A 15,595-nucleotide genomic window follows, 5' to 3' on the forward strand; every position below is an offset into this window, starting at 1 on the left:
CCTCTGACATCCTCTCATCTAGGTGGATGTCCTTCATCGCGTCAGAGACATCCGTATCTACGGAAATCTGGACGCAAGGGATCTCAGGTTGAGGCTGTGGTATAACGGCATCCGCAGTTGCCTTAGGGAACAGATAGGCCCGCATCCGTTCATTTGGAAGGTAAGGCCCCGTGGCATTCTTCTGGAAGCCACGAACCCATCTGCGCAGCTTACTCCATGCTGAATCCCTTGACTCCACTGTCTTAGGGTCATCAAAAGCCTCAGTAACCAAGGCTTTGCATACATTGCAGTCCTGGGGGTCCCAGTACTTGAGAGGTCCCTTATTGATGGAACAGAGAGAGTGCGCCTTGCACTCTACATGGCCATAAAAGTCCTTGCTCCTGACGCTGCAGAAGACTCGCAGGCACTTACGGTGGTCCTCCTGTAAAGAGAGGAAAACTAAATGAGTATGCGGTAGTTCATCTCACCTGATAAACTATATAAATATTATCATTAATGTTTTGCATATTTATTGCATATAGCTTAGGATAGACAAGCTGGAAAAGAATTAGGAAAGACACATACTTGTGTTTCCTGTCCAGCCAATTGCTGTGACCTCCCCCAAAATTAAAACCTAGGGTTTTCCTATTCAGGAAACCCAATGGAAGAGCTCAAAACCTGTAAGGATAGATAAGTGTAACTTAACACTGACTTCCCAAAGGTTTTAATAATGAGGGTTATTTGTAACTGATCATCTATCAGTAAATGGAATGAAATCTTTCTTTCCCTATATAATATGGTCTCAACAATAGACTGTGCATAGATACACAGGGTATGTTGGAAAATTAACTACTGTATAATTTATACTATAGTTTTCTGTCTGCAGTATGATCTATACTGTAAATATACTGGCTCCTGTACAGTCATATACTGTAGTTCTAGCCGGCATGTTGCCGGCAAGGCTAGCACCTGGCAGCACAGTCCAGCCAGCGCCTTGCCGGCTAGGGTGGTGGGGGCAGCATTAACCCGGTCGGCTCCTGCCGGCCAAGCCAGTTCTTCTGGCACACTAGTCCAGCTGGCGCCTTGCCGGTTGGGGTAGTGGCCGGCAGCATCAGCCCGGCCGGCACACTAGTCCAGCCGGCGCCTTGCCAGCTGGGGTAGTGGCTGGCAGCATCAACCCTGGCTAGGTTAGTACCCAGCGGCACTAGCCGATAGAGAGAGAAAGCAAGTAGTGAAGGGTGCCTTATTGAATGTGTATCAACAGTAAGTAAGGATGTAAGTGCTCAGTCTTACTGCCAAACTCCAGAATGAGGGTTCAAATGGAAGGGGAGAATGTATCATTCAGGCTTCCACCCAAACACAAACCATTGCCGGTCTCTGCCGGCCACTGGTATGTGAATGGCAGTTCAAGAGAGGACTGAAGAACACTCTACAGGAAAGGGGTCTCCTGCCGGCCCAGCCAGCACAGTCTTCCCCGGAGCCTTGCGTCCATAAGGGAAAGCTGAGCGACTAAGCTACTACAAGTAGGAGCCCCGGCCGGCCCCACAACCTGCCGGCAAGCGATGAAATTGTAGGACGATGGCTAAAGGGTTGCGATGGCTAGGCCATCGCTAAAGGACAGGGGGGGGGAGGGTCCTGTTTGAGGTGTGGAAGGGGCCGGCAGGGTTGCCAGTCCATCCACACCTTTAAGAAACTCTATTTCAATATCGGCGCCATCCTAGGCGGCAGAATATCTATTCTCCAGCCTAGGGTCTGCCAATAAGGATAAGGGGCCGGCAGCAAGCTTGCCGCCTCCTCTCAACAGGAGAGAAATAGAGTTCCAGTGCCGGCGCCATCCTAGGCGGCAGAAGAGTATCTATTCTTCAGCCTAGGGTCTGCGAGCACAGGACTTGTCTACTAGACCGCAGGGAGAAGGTGCGGCATCATACAACCACTTCAGGTGCGGCCTAGGGAGGTCTAGCCTCCTATGCCGGCAGCCTAGTCCGACAGTGGAATGACTATTCACCCTGCCCGCCGGCTGCCGGCACAAGACTAAATACTCTGAGGTTCGAACCGAAACCCAAAACCTGTTATCTGCAGCTAAGGGAAGGGACAGAAAACCCTACCCTAGCCTAGTCCTGCCTGAATGATAACTCTAGGCATGACCAACTAGGGTTGTAGCCTAGGGCTACACTCAGAGGGAAGGAGGGATTACCCTTAAATCTCCGCTGGAGACGAGTATCGGTTTATATAATAATTCTAGGAGATATCTATCTCCGCAGACAGCCATTTTTGATTCTCTCAACATGGCCAAACCACCTCAACACACTTTCATATCCACTCTAGCTGCTAACTCATTTCTTACACCCGTTCTCACCCTCACTACTTCGTTCCTAACCCTATCTACTCGAGATACACCAGCCATACTCCTTAGACACTTCATCTCAAACACATTCAATTTTTGTCTCTCCGTCACTTTCATTCCCCACAATATATGTATTAAGATAACAGTAACACTAATATACAATGATTACACTAACACAATAAAAATTCAAAGAAAAATTATCAGTACAACACCACTAACAAAGTTCTACTCAGAAAGTCTGAAGAATACTGTAATGTAACTCTTGAGCCATCGACTGTTTTGCTTATGGGGTAGGGTAATGTATGTATCACACTTTATACTAAAATCACTATAAACACACTGGATAAGGACAGGTTCTTACATCACAACATGATTCTGCAAGAAGACTGAAGCGGTAGATACACACAAAGAGAGACAATGCGATAGTAAGGCCAAGTCAGTGGGAGATGGGGTGTTGTTCTGCGCAGAGAGGATAAAAGTGTGAAGCAGGTCAGGTGCAAAGGACTAGGAGAATCTTTATTCAATAGGTAATATGGTTTTCAGTATTACTAATGACTGAATCCGCAAAGGTAGAATCCATGAATGTCAAGGGGTGACAGTAGTTTTTAGTAAAAATACTTCTCAAATTTTATCTAAGGTCAGTTTTAATGAGATATCAAAGTTTAAGGGTGTTTCATCCCTGTTGCAGATGCACAATAATTTTAGGAGTTAGCCTCCTGGCTAGTAGTGGTAACATGTTTGCCAACCATTTGCATGGCAGCAGATCGATACCCACCCGGGACTGTAAGTTTAAGCTGTTTTAATGGGAAGGCAACTACTATAGTTTGGCACCACATTGGGAAGGGTGCTTGCCCGGCTGAATTTCTGGTGAGTATCTTCTGATGAAACTGGAACTGAAACCCAACACCTTTAACCTTTACCTTCACGATGCTTTGTCATAAAGCTTAGGAAATTATTGAACTAAAGGTCTACCTGCTGACTCATCAGCAGTCATTGCCTGGCCCTTACTGATCCTAGCTTGATGGAGAGATTGCAGCATTTCTACCTTACCACAATTCAGAACTAAAAAAAAAAGACAATCGTGTATTTTTACAAACAACATATTACCAAAAACTAAGTCCCATCGGGAACAACACTTACGTGATATTATTAAGATATCCTCAAAACATATAAAAAAGTTTTACTGTACTGATAACAGCAATGATTTTTAAATATCTTCATAATCATCCCAAGAAGATATAAAGAGTTGAAAAAGATTAAACATCCGATGTTAGTTGAAGCTGTAATGATGCTGAATTGAGTGGTATAAACAGTTTTTAATGAATCAGAACTTGACTTAATCATGTTAGAGTATTTTTCAACATTAAGGTTACGAAAAGTTTGAAAGGGAGAGATATTTCATATCAAACGTTGTCTTCCTCTGTGTTTTCATCTTCCTGTACAGAAGGATGAACCCAGACTTTACTTACTAGCTTTCCAGTTTGTTGACATCTGGGTACACAAGCTGCTGTACATTTGTTTATTAAGGAGTTCGTTTCAGCATTATAAGAACTAGTGCCTACATTTATCCCAATAGAGTTAACCCGTGATGAGCTAGAGGATGAGCTTGCAAACTTACGATGCACACTACCAGCTGAAACATGATACAATTGATCAACTTTAGCTAAAAGTTCATCAGCAACATTAAGTTCAAAGGGAATCGTGTGAAATGTCATGTCCTTCACATATGAAACAGTTGCTTTAGAACCCTTACTTTAGCAAGCGGAAGGATATTAGGATCCAGACTGCCAAGTCAGTCTTCTGCCTTGCAATCTAGTTGTCTAAATCAGAAACTAAGATTTTGTAGATGCAAGGGTTTAGCAGTAGAAGAGTCTAAATTAAATAAAGAATTTGAGGCTCTGTGAGAGGACCTCAAATCTAAGGTGCATTGAATCATCTGAACCCCTACTATATGGAACACTATCACCATTAGGCACAACTTGGGAAGTCGTGTTAGGGTTAGCAACCTGGCGAGGAAGATGAGAATTACTGCCTTTCAGTGAAGCCTCATTAGCCTTCCGAGGTTTAACAAAATAATCTTAAGTAAGGCTACGGTATCTAAACTCAGTGCTGAACTGTCCACGACATGAGACACAAGAGATGTGGATCATGAAAGCCCAAAAACAATTCCCTTGAACCATCTATGCAGTAATTGCTAACGATTCCAGATGAAGACATTTTATAAGACACCTATTTTCTCTAAGAATCTGGAAGACAGCGTGTGTCAGACCAATGCCATACAGAGACTGAGAAGACAGAGCCCCTGGCACATCACAGCTTTGCTTCTTGGCCTTAAATTGTTGAGTCTGTCTCATTAATTTACTAGAAGCATGTCACTAATGAATAGAAAGAAAATAGGATATTTAAAAATTTTAGTGGTAAATATTGATAAATACAGCTTCCAGAAAAGAAGCAATATGATCATTAGGGGAGGTTCATAGAAATACATATCCTATAAATGTTGAACTGCCACCACACAAATTATGATACAATCTAGTATGACATACCTGGACAGTACTTTTCATCAGAGCTGTTTGGGCAGTCGTTAACTCCATCACAAAGAAGGGCAGCAGGTAAACAAGTCATATCTCCACAATAAAATTCCGTCTCTTTACAAGCATTAGCTGTTAAAAAAAAAAATCGTCACAGTTATGATGATGATGATATTAATTTACAAATGGTAGTTAAATTACCTTTATATATTTTCTAAAACCAGAGAATCAAATGAAAGGCAGAAACTAAAACAGTCTTTCTTCTCCATCACAAGGCTCAATACTACACAGCATTTTAGAAGTTTTATTCCAGTTGTAACAAGAATGTTGAATGATCTTCCTAATTAAGCAGTTGAATAGGTGGAACCTCAGAAATTCAAAGTTGCTGTGAATGTTTTTATGTTGAATGGGCTGACATGACTCTCCTCATAGTTTATATATGACATATTTATGGTAACTTTGTTTCTGATCTTAAGATATTTTGTATTCTTTATTTGTCAATACATAAATATATATAATACATACAACCTATGATATATAGTTTTACAACAGCAAACATATGACAGAATTCACAATTATTTAATAGCGAATACAGGTCCCTACTTAAGAACAAGACAAAAAAAAGCCATTAACAGTAAGTCCCCTATATAAGAACTCAGCCGCCTAAGAACTGCCACAAATAAAAACCCATGTTCATTAAACCAGAAACATTTTGAAAAAGTGCAAAGCAGAATACTCTAATTAACTTCTTTTTGAAGGAATTATTGATAAATAAGTAGGCTTAACTCACTTGAGATAGGAGTTGACCGGAGGTTATGAGCTGGTTGCCTATGTACTTGATCTTATTCTTATGTAGGGGACTAGCAACAACTCAAGGGCTTAAAAATACTTTAAACAGTGTAATGTATAACAGTATGTCTTATCAACCCACTCTCCACTATTATTTGTTTATGAATACTGTCCTTTATTTGAGGTTGTATGACATGATTAATATTGCATTTATGTAATTTTTGTCGAGGCTCTTTTATAATAAGTTATCTGAAGTGCTCTCTTCTCTAAGGAAAGCTGGGTCGAAGAAAGTGATAACTTTTATATTAGGTAAGCAAAATTTCAAGGCCTTGCATAACAATGGCTTTTATGTCTTTACAGATGAAGTGATTTCCCTGAAATCACTGTTAATATTGTGAATACTGTCTGATATTTGCTGTGACATAAATGTGGAACCAGCAACAGGCCAAAAATTATTACTTCAATGATTAGGAATTTGTGGGCTTCCCTGTGAATATTCAAATTTGTGAATGTTAAAACCTCTAAATGTTAAGGAATAAATACAAACGAGTCATGCTTATAGACTTTCTTAGGGTCTACCTGCATGATATATTCTTAATCTAAAGCTGAAATACTTACAAACATATCAAGCAAAAGTTTGGTATTATAGTGGGAAGAGGCCAAAGGGAAGCAATTATTATTATTATTAATTGCTAAGCTACAACCCTAGTTGGAAAAGTAGAATGCTATAAGCCCAGGGGCTCCAACAGGGAAAATAGCCCAGTGAGGAAAGGAAACAAGGAAAATATGAATATTCTAGAATAACATTAAAATAAATATCTCCTATATAAACTATAAAAACGTTAACAAAACAATAGGAAGAGAAATTAGATAGAACAGTGTGCCCGAGTGTACCGTCAAGCAAGAGAACTCTAACCCAAGATAGTGGAAGACCATGGTACAGAGGCTATGGCACTACACATGAACAGAGAACTATGGACATTAGCAATGGCAATGGGGACATTAGCAATACTACAAAATCCTATTTAGTACCATCCAAAGTCCATGCCATGCCAGTACCTAGATGCGGAGTATGAAGGATAAAAAAGAAAATGCTTACGACATTCTATTTCATCACTTCCATCCTTGCAGTCCATGATGAAATCGCAGTGGAGTCTTTGAGGAATGCACTGACCACTTTCACATTCAAACTCATGAGGTAAGCAGGTTGAGTTAGATGGAGGAACACCTGTTACACATTCCTGTATAATTAAAAATGCTGTAACTACCGTGAAAAAAATTTCATATCACAAATATTTATATTGTAATGCGATATATTTTCTTAGCTAACATGTAATTATTACAGTATGTATATTCATGACTGTATGGATTCTATACTAATATAGTTAAAACTGAATTTTTAGAACAAAGAAAATTGGTTAACTGCAAGTAATAGAAAAAACTGGGAAGTCATTGAGCTACACGAAAGTTTCACGTTTTACTGTTTACCACTTACACGCGTAAAAGAGACATCATCAAGAGCAATATATGTGTGTCCAGGATCGCCAGTTTCTGCTTCAAAGACAACAGTGAAATCTTTATCGGATGACAACATTAATATGTCTTCTTCCCAAATAGGTGGGCGCTTTGCTGTGTGAGATGTCACCAGTGACCTGAGGTCATTTTCATCTGAAATTCATTATAATTATTGTATAATGAATTTTAATAAAGACCTCATATCATACCTGTACTTAAGTATGCAATAATAATCAATTAATGTATATTATCACAAATAAGATAAATTTCAATCTTAGAAATCACCACCAAAATAGGGGAAAGTCTTATACTGTACACCCAATCTAAAAGGAGAACCTGAAGTCCAGTGGCTTAGAGAATCCCCCTTGAATCAGATTATAGCATATGGTAAAGGTACTCTCTTAACCTAGCATACCACTAAATATTTTTTGACTGAAATTTACATATGGAAAGGTATATCAATAATAAAGGGATTTTGACGAAGGAAAAATCTATTTCTGGGGAGAGACCTGTGACGCCCGGCGAAAAAGTCCTTCTTTGTACTTTTTCTGATATAAATCTTCCAAATATACCAGAGAAAATTAAAAGCATGGAATGCAGAGGTTACAACCCTCGCGCGAGCACCTTGTTGGTGTCGTATATCTAACAAGGGCGTTTGTAAAACACTATTCACAGGCTGTCTTCCATTTAGATAATCCCTTCATCAAAGGGGGAGGGCCGTGACAGGCCCTAGAGAATACAGTTGGGTTACCCTACCGACACCCACCACTCGCGCTCACTAGGTCATCCTTCTATTTTGGACTAGCCAGCAAAGTTGATAAGTGTTTTGCCCAGTGTTTTTCGAAGTGATTGTCGTTAATTCAACATGACTGACGTTGATACTTCACCCTTACCAATGTTAAGTACCATAGTTTGTTTTGGCAGATTTTGACAGTACCGGGCATTTGTTCTGTTTCCAATATGGTGGTTTTTAGTTTTGGAAGCGATTGTCTTGCCGAGGTATCGGCAGCCATTTTGGGTTATGTTCGCTTCGGTAAATATTCTAGTTAATTTTGCCCATCTGGTACTCTGTCATCTTGGTTATATCACTTACGTTTTATGGCCTTTTAGTGTTATCATTAATTTTTACTATGGTATTTATTTGCTTGCAAGTCCAATTTGGACCTACGAAGAATAGCGATTTAAAGAATAGCGAATTAAAGTTTAGCGATTTAGTCTGTTAGTTTGTTCTCGCCTCAGAGGCTTCGATTTAGACTATATCCTTGTTTTTTTGTTACGTTATTCTTCGTTCTTGGTTATTACTAAGAAAAGCAATCAATTTTATTAATGTTCTTGTTTTATTGTGTGATGTTAGTTTTTTATTATGTAACCTTGAGAGCGAAAACAGAGACTGCTCGTTCCCTGTTCTACAGATATGAGTTATTCCTTCTCTCGTTTTCTTTGTTAGCTCGAGTAAGAGAGGTGAATTTCCCGTTCTCCGTTTTTATACGATCACGAGTTATTCAAGCCTCCTCTTAGTATCAGAGTTGATGATAGTACGTTTAATATTATAAACGTTTTTATTGATGTGGTTACTGTTAATATAGCTAACAATATTAATAGGTACGTTAGTGTATGAGTCATTAATTGGGGTCGTTTTATACCGACACCCTTAGCTCCGAAGTTATGCTTAGCTCCGCCTTGAGTTATGCTCCGTTATATGGATACTCATTGGGTGAGAACTAGTTAACGTTCAGGAGCAGATTTTGGAGTGCAACGGTGTAATCCGGCACTCGGACTCCGGCTGAAGCCTTTTACACACGAACCTTTGTCATGTTTGATCATAATTACACCGTTACGGCCGGCTTCACGGGAGATAACACAATCATTCATTGAGGTTAATGTTATCGTACCGGGAACGGTCACGATATCACGGTGACGGGCCTTTGCTACCGGATCTCCGGTACAAACAGAGATCAAGCAGACGGCCAGAACCGGAGTTAACAATGTGATACCGATGAAGACTAAACAGTTTCATTATTACGGTCCCTTTTTCATCGAATCTCCGGCTTCACTGGAGATAACACAAACATTCAGTATTAGAGAATGTTATCGTACCGCTAAGGATCACGTTTTCACGATGACGGACCTTTGTCACTAGTTCTCCGTTACAAACAGAGATCAATCAGACGATCAGAATCAGGGTATGAACCCCTTTTTCATAAATAATCACAATATCGTTATTACGTTCCTTTTCATCGAATCTCCGGCTTAACCGGATATCGTACAGGCGATCAGCATTGAGGTTAATATTAGTTTTCCTCTGGTGTTCACGTTGTCACTATGACGGACCTTTCTACCGGGGATTGTTACCGGAGCTCCGTTACAGACAGAGCTCACTCAGACCACGGGTGGCCAATCTCTTGTTTTGCTGTAAAGGAAAGGATTTAACATGAATACAAAGTAAACTGTACTTACTTTAATGACACTTTGAATTTGCGTTGGTAATATTCATTAGTTATTCTTGAAAGTCCAAATAAAAATATATGAACATAACTATGCCTATATTTATGCATATATTTAATTCTAACTATGTATAAATATGGATAAATATCCATACAACATCGTGTTCAAATAGAAATAAATTGATTATGCCTATATTTATGCATTTTCAATTCTAACTATGCCTAAATATGAATAAATATCCATACAACATAGTGTTCAAATAGAAATAAATTGATTGTGCCTATATTTGTGCATATTCAATTCTAACTATACCTAAATATGAATAAATATTCATACAACATCGTGTTCAAATAGAAATAAATTGATTATGCCTATATTTATACATATTCAATTCTAACTATGCCTAAATATGAATAAATATCCATACAACATAGTGTTCAAATAGAAATAAGTTTCCACTCAGTACTGGGAACCAAACGTTGGCCCCTTCTAATGAAGGGCCGGGTCGAGACTAACCATGCCATGAGAGGCTATCTACTGTTCCTTGAAACTCTGGTCAGTGAACAGATGAATCAATAGAATACTAATAGCCAGTAAATAATGTTAGACCCGGTTCTGAACGTCTGAGTCAGGGGTGGCCAACCTGTGGCGGATGCGCCAACAGTGTCACATTTCATGAATACAAGTATCGAACTATACCCCAAAAGATAGTACATTAAATGATTTTTCTTTAAAAATGATTTTTATGAGTTGTACAGTTGATCCCAGCCTGTGAATAGGATCACTAACCAAAGTTCAAGGAACATCCAGACTTATGTCCCCTTTCTTTTACAGAAGGTTCGCCTACATGGTTCCCGTCAGGATGATGATGAATCTCTCTGGCCTGCAAGAGAGGCTCTCCGCCCTTGGTTATCAAGGTTGGGAAGAAATGCTCCATCTAGAGGTCCCTATCTCCTCAGAGTGTCCTCTCTAAGGTTGGACGACGACCCCATGGACGGGCAGGTAGGTGGGGATGAATTTTGAGCCTTCAGCGTTGCAATTACCTACGTCACCGACCTAGGACCCTTAATGGATCCTGATGTTCATGTTACCCTGCATAAACCGTGACTGCTAAAAGCAACACATTCTAGGGAAAACCAAGGGGCTATGACGGAGCTCAAAAGTATGGTAGTGAGTCAGTTCCAAATATACTAGAGAAAGATAAAAGCATGGAATGCAGAGGTTACAACCCTCGCGCGAACACCTTGTAGGTGTCGTGTATTTAACAAAGGCGGGCGAAAACCACTATTCACAGGCTGTCTTCCTTTTAGATAATCCCTTCATCAATGGGGAGGGCCGTGACAGGCCCTAGAGAACACAGTTGAACTACCCCACCGAGACCTACCACGCGCGCTCTCTAGGACATCCTTCTGTTTTGGACTTGCCCGCAAAGTTGATATTTTTTGCCCGGTGTTTTTCGACGTGTTTGTCGTTAATTCAACATGACTGACGTTGCTACTTCACCTTTACAAATGTTAAGTACCATAGTTTGTTTTGACAGTTTATTGCAGTACCGGGCATTTGTTCTGTTTCCAGTATTGTGGATTTTAGTTTTGGAAGCGATTGGCCTGCCTCGGTAACGGCAGCCATTTTAGGTTTTGTTCGCTTCGGTAAATTTTCAAGTTATTATTGCCCATCTGGTACTCTATCATCTAGGTTTTATGACCAATTTTATTATCATTATTCATTATTAGTTTTTACTATGGTATTTATTTGCTAGCAAGTCCAATTTGGACCTACGAAGAATAGCAATTTAGTCTTTGTTATAGTTTTGTACTCGCCTCAGGAAGGTGCTCGATTTAGACTATATCTTTGTTTATTTGTTACGTTGTCGTTATTCTTCATTCTTGGTTATTACAATTTCGTCATGCGGATTCCAATTCAAATCTGGAGAGTCTGCTAATGCTCTGACGTCCATGGTATACAGCAAATACCCAAACTAGGACCAGACTGAACCATTTCCTAGCAATATCAATATGCATATTACTGTATTATTGGTAGTGTTTTTTTAGATTGTTGGTAAAATTCCAATAAATATAAACCACATTAATATTATACAGTGAACCCTCGTTTATCACGGTAGATAGGTTCCAGACCCGGCCGCGATAGGTGAAAATCCGCGAAGTAGTGACATCATATTCACCTATTTATTCAACATGTATATTCAGACTTTTAAAACCTTCCCTTGTACGTAGTACTGTTAACAAACTACCCTTTAATGTACAGAACACTTAATGCATGTACTACAGTACCCTAAACTAAAACAGGCACAAATATTAAAGGCGACTTTATATCATGCGTTTCCTAAACGCGCCAAAAAGCACGATAAAAAATGGCAACCAATGTTTTGTTTACGTTTATCTCTGATCATAATGAAGAAACAAACACATTTACACATCTGTGTATAGGTTAGTTTTTGCATTGATTTTATTGATTATTCAGTACAGTATGTTGATTTTGTTATTACCAATGTTTTACTTAATTTTTCTTAGGACTTCCAAATGAAATGTTTTTCTTGATGACGCCGCCTGAAACGACGGCTCAGTAAACAAACGAAGGCATTAAACGCGCATGATGAAAGTGATAAATAATGATATTACAGTAAAAGCTTTTAGAAAATATGTTATTACAAATATTATTTACCGTATCTGTATAAAATCATACATACGTAGCAAAGCAAGAAAACAATTTACGAGAGAGAGAGAGAGAGAGAGAGAGAGAGAGAGAGAGAGAGAGAGAGAGAGAGAGAGAGAGAGAGAGTTGTTTTACGTACGTAAATGTAAATTTTAAACAAAAAAAAAAATAGCCCCATTTCATATAAAATAGGTTATTACAAATATTTTACTTTATCATATTACAGTAGTCTGTATAATACTGTAAAGTTCAGTACAGTATATTGTTGTTATAGTCGTGGCGATGAAATTCTCACGAAACAAAAACACGGCATTCAGTTACAACAGCTGATTCATTCTCTCTCTCTCTCTCTCTCTCTCTCTCTCTCTCTCTCTCTCTCTCTCTCTCTCTCTCTCTCTCTCTCTCTCTCTCTCTCTCTTTGTGTTATACAATACTTACATATAGATGAAGAAACTAAAATTAGTTTTCTTAGTGTCAATTAAATACGAAATGAAAAAATTATGCCGAGTTTACATCCATTTCAATCGTTGCTAAAAATACGGCATCCGATTTCATCAGCAAACAACTATTTTTTGGGAAACATCATTTTATTCTAGAAAATTGCTACTTTTTAAATAGTTAATTGCACATTAAGAAAGCATGTACTTTTGTTTTTAAATTTCGGGTGTGTTTTAAAAATCGAGTATTGTTGACTTCTTTTTGTTTTACTTTTGGCTGTGATTAGATCAGCTGACGTCTAGCTGCCACTCTTAGGAGTGTACGAATACACTAACAAAGTATCGATTATACCATTTCTTAACTTATTCAAACCGTCTACAGTATAGAGTTGATATTACATAAGCACCAATGTGTTATAACCTATAAAATTATTTTGTTTATTACATTTAAAACACACACACACACTCTCTCTCTCTCTCTCTCTCTCTCTCTCTCTCTCTCTCTCTCTCTCTCTCTCTCTCTCTCTCTCTCTGAGGGCTACTTTTCACTACCTCCCATTCCTTACCTCTCAATCTCTCTAACAAATGATATCTTTGTTGCTCCTCAAAGTTTCATTTATATTGAAAATCAATCATGATTCAATTTTCCTTACTTTCTCCTATCTCGCACCATCGGTCACATCACGGTATTTTCGAAATTTCCGGAAAATCCGCGATATATGTATATACATGCGTTATGAAAAAAATCCGCGAAGTGGTGAATCCGCGATGGTCGAACCGCGAAGTAGCGAGGGTTCACTGTAATTGTTTGGAAGAGTTTCAAATAGTTCAGGCATATGAACTTATCTCATGTTTATACGTATGATAAAACAGTTGGATAGTGGAATCAGTCTTTTCGTGAGATTCATATTGATACCATAAAGTATTATTTCTACGAATCTCACACAAGGTTCAGTTGTACCCTTGAAGGTAGCTAAATGTTGATGTACAGTATATCCTAAATAGTCATGCCCCCCCCTCCCATGTAGTATTATGCTTATATGGCAGTTTATGGCAATAAATGACCTTGGGCAAGCCAACTAGGAGATGCCCTTTCAGTCTTCTTGTCGTAGCTATTCTATGAATCTAGATTGTGTATTTTGAGTTTAAAAGAGTTATTTAGCTTTAAATTAATCAGGGATGTCATTTACTGGCTTACATATCCATTTCTTTGTTGAATGTTCAAGTGGTTTGTTGCTAGTTGATAAGGGGTTATCATACCCTTTGCATCACTTATCAAGAGGATCATTATAATTTAGACCATTGGTGTTCTGAATGCATAAATTTAACAGTCCCTCTTATGAAAGATCATATAAACAACTCTAAACATAAAACAAAGTTTCTTTTAAGTAAGGGGAGAATCCCTAGAAGATGAGGCTGATGGATTAGTAGGGATGATGATGATGGAACTGCTCAGGCAATTATCAAACACTCAGGGGTTGGTAGAATTGAGCTTCATAAGTTTTTTACTAGATTTGCTATGCTTGTAAAAATCTGAAAAGGCTAACACACCTTCCGATGGAGGCAGTGATACTAGCCTATCCCTAGACTAACTCATTAAGTTTTGTTTAGTGGTACTAATGCATAAGTTAGTAAGGGTTCTGATATTACAAAGAAGTTTTTGTTTTCTGAAGTATAGGCCACATTACACTTCCCTTACTTTCCTTTACTAGTCGACTTGAAAACAGAATTTTCATAATATCTTAATTCCGTGTAATATATTTCTTGCTTTCTTCAACCAAACCTCTCACTATGTCATGTTAGAGGTTAGATTGTTCTCTCCTTTTCAAACATTTTTCTGTTGAATGAGGCTTTAGAGTGAGGGCCTACCTTTACTTCTCCCGTAATTTTGCAGAGGGGAACGGGCGTTCCCCCCTTAACCCATTCACATCCAATGCTTGAAGAACTCAAGACGACAAGACTGGAAGCAGGGACAGAAGGCAATATTTCTGCCAGGATAAACCAACCAGGTAAAGGAGTTAAGACTCCACAGCAAGAGTTACATAGCCCAGGATGAGAAGTTGCAGTCATAGGTCAGGTGATTACTAAGGTGGCAGAGGAGGACCCCAAGGGATACTAGCTCTCTGCCTGGATACGGCTAGGCTATAGGAAATACTGTGCAGGCAAGCCTAGCCTACATAGCGGATGAGGGATACTCAAATGGTAGGGTAAGTAGACTAGACAAAGGAACTGTAGTTCCTAAGACAATAAAGGGTTATGGCCTAACTAGGAAGGGAAAGGGGCAACTAGATCACCCAAGAAGGGTTTCTAAGGTGGCAGAGAGAAATAATCCAAGGAAAGAATAAAAATTTCTTCTACTTAGGACCAGATTAGATAGCTCAAAAGACCTGATAGCTCACAAGCTATCCCGCCCATCTATATAGCAACGAAATACACTTCAGTCACCAGGGAACTGGACTGGGAGGGGAACAATGTTCCACAGCAAGTAGATGCACCAACAGGCAAGCAAGGGGGGGAGGGGGAGGATGGGAGACTCAATAATTGGTGAGGCGGCAGGAGAGGAAGGCCTAACTGTAGAATTAGAACTAATATAGCGTTCTAAGGGGACTGCAGTAAGAAAGTACAGAGAACGAATCCTCACAGCCAGCTGCCAGCCTACCAAAAACTAAGAAAAGAAGCCTAGGGATCGCTAAGGCGACACTAAAGGGAGGTCTACCTGTCAGCATTAGAACAAGGTTAAAGTGTTCTAAGGGATGGACAAGTAGTAGACATAGGGAACAAGTTCCCACAACCCGTGCTACCTGGCCAAACACTCAGGCTAAGTAGAAGAGTGAAAAACAGTCTCCTTAGGACAACTGTAAAACACTATCCACTGCTCCCAG

General features: G+C 39.3%; 1 protein-coding gene across 1 annotated transcript in view; it reads right to left on the reverse strand.

Annotated features, from left to right (window-relative positions):
- Positions 1–4,840: 4,840 nt before the first annotated feature.
- LOC137654687 (MAM and LDL-receptor class A domain-containing protein 1-like) overlaps positions 4,841–15,595 on the reverse strand; it is a 53,285-nt gene continuing 42,530 nt past the window's right edge. The window contains exons 17-19 of the mRNA XM_068388563.1: positions 7,139–7,311; positions 6,743–6,884; positions 4,841–4,986 (exon numbers count right to left, since the gene is read on the reverse strand). Coding sequence (XP_068244664.1) covers positions 4,856–4,986; positions 6,743–6,884; positions 7,139–7,311 — 446 coding nt within the window. The 3' untranslated portion in view covers positions 4,841–4,855. The remainder of the gene's footprint in view (positions 4,987–6,742; positions 6,885–7,138; positions 7,312–15,595) is intronic.

Source organism: Palaemon carinicauda, chromosome 15 (genome assembly GCF_036898095.1).
Source record: "Palaemon carinicauda isolate YSFRI2023 chromosome 15, ASM3689809v2, whole genome shotgun sequence".
NCBI classification, from domain to species: domain Eukaryota; kingdom Metazoa; phylum Arthropoda; class Malacostraca; order Decapoda; family Palaemonidae; genus Palaemon; species Palaemon carinicauda.